The sequence below is a fragment of the Leptosomus discolor genome, chromosome 15, assembly GCF_034619465.1.
Source record: "Leptosomus discolor isolate bLepDis1 chromosome 15, bLepDis1.hap2, whole genome shotgun sequence".
Classification (NCBI taxonomy): domain Eukaryota; kingdom Metazoa; phylum Chordata; class Aves; order Leptosomiformes; family Leptosomidae; genus Leptosomus; species Leptosomus discolor.
Genome location: NC_141405.1, coordinates 15,091,302 through 15,097,778, shown reverse-complemented (window position 1 = coordinate 15,097,778; position 6,477 = coordinate 15,091,302). Strand labels below are relative to the sequence as shown.

The window sequence follows — 6,477 nt, the reverse complement described above, 5'->3', positions numbered from 1 at the left end:
TGCAGGAATAGCAGCTTCTCCCTTGCACCCAATTTACAGCTAGTTTTTTTTTTCAATTAAATGCTCACTCTGACCAGGGCAAGGACAGGGTCAGACTGGTTTCCAAACCACATCTGGGAGCAAAAGAGTAACAGAAGAGCTAAGAACAGTCTGATTTCTAGTGCAAGCACAACAATGGACAATCCCTTAGACGTCTTTCACTCAAGGTTCACGGTGAAGGGTGAGGGAAGAGCAGTGAGCTGGGGGGAGGGATGTCCAAGCAGGTCCCAATTAAAGCTTTAAATGACAGGGAGGTAAAATGAAGTGATTGTCCTTTTGGTCTCTCAGCTGGATGTGAAATGCAGGAATAGCTGTGATGAAGCAGCTCACAGCAGTCCTTAGATCCAGTGTGTTTCTCTTAGTAGAGGTAAGTGCTCTCTTAGACCCGTTGAATTTCAAACAGCTTCACATCCGTGTCATACCAGATAGGGGGATCCACATTCCTGAGGGAGAAAGACAAGAGCCACTTTACTCCCTGTGGCCAGGCACATGGAATTCAAATCACAGCCAGGACTAGAGAAGCTGGCTACACAGAACGCCTTCAACTTTGTGAAAGAGGAATTCACTGGTTGAGAGACAATGCACCTTAAAGGGATGACCCTATCAACAACACCCCACAAAGCCAGAGCTTTGCATGAAATCTCTGCACCACCCCCTCTAGGCAGCCTTTCTATTCCCTGCTGCTGCCAGCTCCCAAACAAGCAGCACTCCCAGAACAACTCCCTTCACATCACCCACTCAAACAACGTTTTGGAGCAGCTGGTTCACCCTAGTCTCTTCCAGGGGAAAAACATCTTCCTGTCCTGTAAATATGAGACAATCCAGAGCTGGCCAAGTGCATGCAATTCTCTCTATAGGCCCCCCAAAAGTTTGGAAAAGACCAAGTTAGACTGCACCCAGCTGGTTTACCTCAAATAAATAACTCCCCACATGTAGGTCCGGAACCACATGGCAGTGCCCGAGTTAGCCTGGTACTTGCGAATGAGGATGGGGTGAGGTACAGGTAGCAGCCCCACCAGTGTGCCATGCTGCAAGAACTTGAGGATCTCCGACTCATCAGTCAGACCCCTGCAAAGAGACAGATCAGGAACACCCTTAGCGTGTCCCACAGGCACCCCCAAAACTTCTGCAGCACAATGTACCAGTCTAAGCAAACAGACGTGGCAACCACGGCCACAAGAACACACACTCTCTGCACTGTAAAAGAGAGTTGAGAAGGGATTGGACAAACGAGAAGCTTGGCAAGCAAAATAATATCTCTGCTGAGGCCGTGATGCTTTCAATTATACTTTACAAGGTTTCCCCTAGAGGCCTTCCAAGTTCATCAAACTCTGCCAACCTCACAGAGCTCTTCACACACTGCACAGTCCTTTCTCTCCAAAAATGTACTTACTTGTCGATGCAGATCTTCTCCACCTGAGGGACCAGCACCTGTAGGAGCCGCATGATTGTCTGCAAGGGAAGCTTCGACTTCCAAGACATCACCTGTAAGCAGGAAAGCCCGCAGGGAAATCAGTGCACACAGCATTAGTAGTTTTTCTACAGTTATCTCCACTATCTCTACAACAAATGAGGTTTACAAAAATCACAAAGGTGGTGGATGAATTGAGTGCACAACAGCAATACAAAAAAATCCTGGAGCACTAGAATTATGAGCCACTCAATGAAACTAGCAGGGCATCGGTTTAAAACAAGTGAAACAAAATGCTTCTTTGCAGACAGTAGGAAACTTCTGGAGTTTCCACAAGTCAAAGACATTCCCTGTGAGGAAACGCTCCTCTGGGGGAGTCTCTGCTGGCAGGGGAAGGGGGGGTGGTGTGGCATTTCTGCCATAGCTCTTTTCCTCATTGTTTATTTCTTCTGTCCAGATTCCCTTACCCAGTCAGGAGTTGGGGTCCACTGTCCACTGGAGGATGCACTAGAGAGACGCCTTCGATCCCGTCGGGGATGTGATGCCTCCTATCAATAAATATTTCTTTTTAAAAAACAAAAACCAACCAAACAAAAGCAAATGACACTTAAGAGCAAGAAATACAACCCATTTTCTGCTGACTTTCCCCCCAGCTTTTCCAGAGCACTCCTAGGAAAGACAGCTCAGCCTGTGCCTAGAAGATCAAACCCACTAGACCTTAATTCACCAAAACCATATGCTTCAACCCAATGAGTGGCAATATTTGATGGGGTTAAGTGGTAGGACCCTGTGGCAAGGTCACAACTTCAGTCATCACTGCTGACACTCTGTTGTAACAATCCACGGTGGGAGAGTTAAAACAGGACTGACAAAGAACTGTTCAGGGATGCTTCTTTCTTTTAGCGAAGAAATTTAAACAGCTAAAGGCCACAGCTTTTCAGACCTCTGTCTACTGAGGTAGAGTATCTCCGGGACTTTTGGTGCCCATCCTAGAGTATCTTTAAAAGCATTTTTCCAAGGGTGGGCTCTCAGCAACTCCTACCTAACAACCGCTGCCCCTTAAGGAACAACACACTCATACCCTCAAACACAAACACCACCACTAGTCACTTTTTGGAAAGCTCTGCTCAAAAGCCCAAGACCAAATTCTCTCCTATTATTCTTCTAACCATCACTCTGTTTTAATTTCTCTTATAGAAAAAAACATTACTAGCATCCTGGCTTTCCACATTCATGGTGGGAAGGAAGCACAAGGCCAAGTGCAAGGCCTGCACCTAGGCCAGGGCAATCCCAAGCACAGACACCGGCTGGGTGATGAGTGGAGCGAGAGCAGCCCTGCGGAGGGGGACTTGGCAGTTCTGGGGGATGAAAGGCTGAGCATGACCCAGCAATGTGTGCTCACAGCCCAGAAAGCCAATGGCATCCTGGGCTGCATCAAAAGAAACATGGCCAGAAGATCGAGGGAGGGGATCCTCCACCTCTGCTCTGGTGAGACCCCACCTGCAGGGCTGCATCCAGCTCTGGGGCCCCCAGCACAAGACAGACATGGACCTGCTCGAGCGGGTCCAGAGGAGGCCATGAAGATGCTCAGGGGGCTGGAGCACCTCCCCTGTGAGGACAGGCTGGGAGAATTGGGGTTGTTCAGCCTGGAGAAGGGAAGGCTCCGGGGAGACCTTACAGCGGATTCCAGTGCTGAAAGGGGGCTGCAGGAAAGGTGGGGAGGGATCCTGATCAGTGAGAGTGGTGATAGGATGAGGGGTAACGGTTTCAAACAGAAGGAGGGCAGATTTAGATTAGATATTAGGAAGAAATTCTTCCCTGTGAGGGTGGTGAGACACTGGCACAGGTTGCCCAGAACAGCTGTGGCTGCCCCCTCCCTGGCAGGGCTCAAGGCCAGGCTGGATGGGGCTGGGAGCAACCTGGTCTGGTGGGAGGTGTCCCTGCCCATGGCAGGGGGTGGGAACTGGATGGTCTGTGAGGTCCTTTCCAACCCAAACCATTCTGTGATTCCATGAAGGAAGGAAATAACCCTTTAAAATCACTATCAATCTCTGCAGGAGGTAGAAACAGTGAGGCTTTCTCCTCTTGCAATGCACCCTGACCATCCATTACCACGGCCGAGAGCTGTAGTAGTTTTGTAGCTTTCTACAAAACAAATGGGAACAGCACCTCCTTCCAACAGCCATCCTGCACCCCCATGTGCGTGGACTCACTCGCGCAGCACCTCTGCAACCAGAAACAGCAGGCCTGGGGCAGTGCTGTGCTGCAACCCGCTGGAAGCTGACAGAGCTGTACCAGTCCTTTTCTGACTGGGGAACAGCTCAAGCCAGCTGCTGGACACAGAGACATAATGACCCATGATGATGCTTCATGGGCTGCTGGAAGAAGAAAACATTTCTTCTGCAAGTTCTCAGCCAAGATCTCACTTAATGACAACATAATTAACTGTGTGCTTAAGACATCTTGCTGACCATGGGCCTTCATCTGGTACCAGTGAAGGTCAGGAAGGGTAAGTAAAATTGGTCCTGGGATATTTGGGAATTCTCTTCACTCCAGTTTATTCAAAGACTAAACAGCAATATTATTTTGCAATGTTTGCAGCTACAACCTTATCATTCAGCCTGTTCAGCTTCAGTGACATGTCCTCATTAAGCTTCTAAAAATAAAATTCATAAAAACATAAAAAATTGATTTCCTTCAGATGGCCTCACCCTCTTCCTCTTTTCTCCTCACTCTCCCACAGCCCTTGCCCCCTCACAGCTGCCATCCAAATGCTGTCAGCCAGCTGACACGTTTAGGAGAGGTAAGATGGAATTACACTGAAATATGAACGCTGTTGAACATTTCATGAGACATTTTTGAAATGGTTATGACTGATAAGGGGAGAACATCACAACAGATAAAGGAGGGAAATTAAACCAGTCACAAGCGTGAGGATCCTAAAATTTATCCAGCAGCTCTTACTAATTTATCTTAACCCAGCAAGTTGGAGCACAGAAAGAAGACAACGTTCAGAAAGTCTGAAACGCCACAACCCCTGGAGACAGGTGTGTGCTACCTGAAGCACCGTGTGATAGCAGTGATGATTGTCCCCACAGCATATCCCACGCCCACGGCTTTACTGCCCTTCACCTCCTGTCTGCTTTTTGGCCCCCACCCCACAAACATTCAGACGTGCAAACAGCAGTGCTGGAGCCAGGTGGGGCAGCTCATGGGCAGCTGTCTGTCTGAGACCAAAGGCCCACAGGCAAGCAGAACCAGCGGAGAGGATCAGGACATAAGGGTGGAATACAGGAGTCTTCAGCCCGCTCCGCTAGATTGGGGTGCCTTTGCAAACATTCCCCATTTGGGCTCTGACTCTGCAGTACAGTCTCAGCCAAAACAGACAAAGATTCTTGTAGCACCACCACAGTCCATAGCAGTCCACGACAAAACGCGTCACCCCATCCCAGCTCATCACCTCCTGCCCAGTTTGCTCCACACCTGATAAGAGCTAGTTTGTCAATTTGGCCATTCCAGAGAAAACTAAGACAGGGAAAGCTGGGAAAGTTACGCCTTTCACCACGAGGCAGTCATGCTTCCCTACGCAAACGGATGCAATGTTCTCACCGCAATGAAACAGCTCAGAGGACAGCGAATGCTCAGGCAGAGCATGAGGCAGCTCTAGGTGTATAAATGTGGCCTTGCTGAAGGAGGAGAGGACATGCAGGACAGCCCCCATAATACACATCCTACAGGACAGCCCAGAGGTTTTTGATACTGGACAGGAAAGGACATGGACCGAGGAATTAATGGAGAGCAATAAAAGACTACTCCTCCACTGAAATTGGAAGACAGCCGTTTTATAGCTCTTGATGGGGAAAACCAGTGAATGCCGGAAGGCTGACATTGCCACCGGAGCCTGGGAGGCCAGCGCAGCCTTGATCCACGGACCGCAAAGCCTCTGTCTCATCTACACAACCAAGCAACCGCCGCTCTGAGGGCAGCATCTCAGCCAAGGCCTCACGGGAACACATTGTTCACACCAGCTAGCCAGAAGATTCTGGTAGAGCTCTCCAGCCCAGAAAGAAGGGAGAGGAAAAGGAAGCAGCAGTCAGAACCTGAGTTGAAAGCCTCTGGATCCAATTAATTTAATTAATTGCAATTACACACTTGCTGATCTATCACTAGCTTTCAAGGTGGGGAAAGCTCACTCCTCTAGTGTCCTAGCTCTTGCGTCAGTAGCACAAACACGAAACACCCAAGATGACACAACAGGACTCCTGAACCACCGCGTTTTCCAGCACAGTGCGTGTGTGCATATTGCCTCTCGTATGATGCTCTTTTTCACTGGGTCAACCACACCTCTCCTCCTAAGTCCCCCATTTTAGTTTATTTCACACCCTAGAGCTTCCCTACACACCAGTGTCTGACCTTACCCCGCTCCAGGGCTCCCCATCGCTCGCAGCGGAGGGCAGGTTACCCTCTGGTGGAGGCTGTGAAGTCTCGGGCTCCAGCGAACGCATGGTCCCATCCTCTGATACCTGTGATTTCTCTGTGAGCTTGTCAATTCCTGCATTCAAAAGAGAAAAAGCTCAGAAACAGAAGTGAATTAAATATACTTAAAAGCAGGGGGTTCTTCTCTGCCTTACCACGCACAGATACGCTATGCATCTGCTGACATCTGAAATGCTCTCCTTTCAACAGGAAAAGCAAGATCTAGACTTGATTTCACCACCTCAAAGGAATTCGTTTGTCTCTAGGAAAATGCCCACCGATGTGAAAAGGAACATCGGTTCACACGGATACAGTTAAACTGAGGCAAAAGGTCAAGATTAGCGGCCCCACAGACACTAAGTCTGAGAGGAGGGAAGCTCAAGGCAGTTTACTTTGACTCGTTTGTGATCAGCTCAGGCAAACCAGTCTGAAACTCAGACTGAAAGGCAGTAAGTCATTCTCAGATGTAAACTCCTAATCTCTCCCACGCCCAGTGAAAGGGTGAGTCCGCACCGTATCTCACAGGGAAAACAAACCTCTCTTCTGTTACA

At 49.0% G+C, this 6,477-nt stretch overlaps 1 protein-coding gene across 1 annotated transcript in view; it reads right to left on the bottom strand.

The window, feature by feature from the left end:
• Positions 1 to 418: 418 nt before the first annotated feature.
• The window catches only part of HID1 (HID1 domain containing), a 29,931-nt gene continuing 23,872 nt past the window's right edge, over positions 419 to 6,477 (bottom strand). The window contains exons 15-19 of the mRNA XM_086473718.1: positions 5,869 to 6,002; positions 1,918 to 1,998; positions 1,433 to 1,524; positions 949 to 1,107; positions 419 to 482 (exon numbers count right to left, since the gene is read on the bottom strand). Coding sequence (XP_086329844.1) covers positions 419 to 482; positions 949 to 1,107; positions 1,433 to 1,524; positions 1,918 to 1,998; positions 5,869 to 6,002 — 530 coding nt within the window. The remainder of the gene's footprint in view (positions 483 to 948; positions 1,108 to 1,432; positions 1,525 to 1,917; positions 1,999 to 5,868; positions 6,003 to 6,477) is intronic.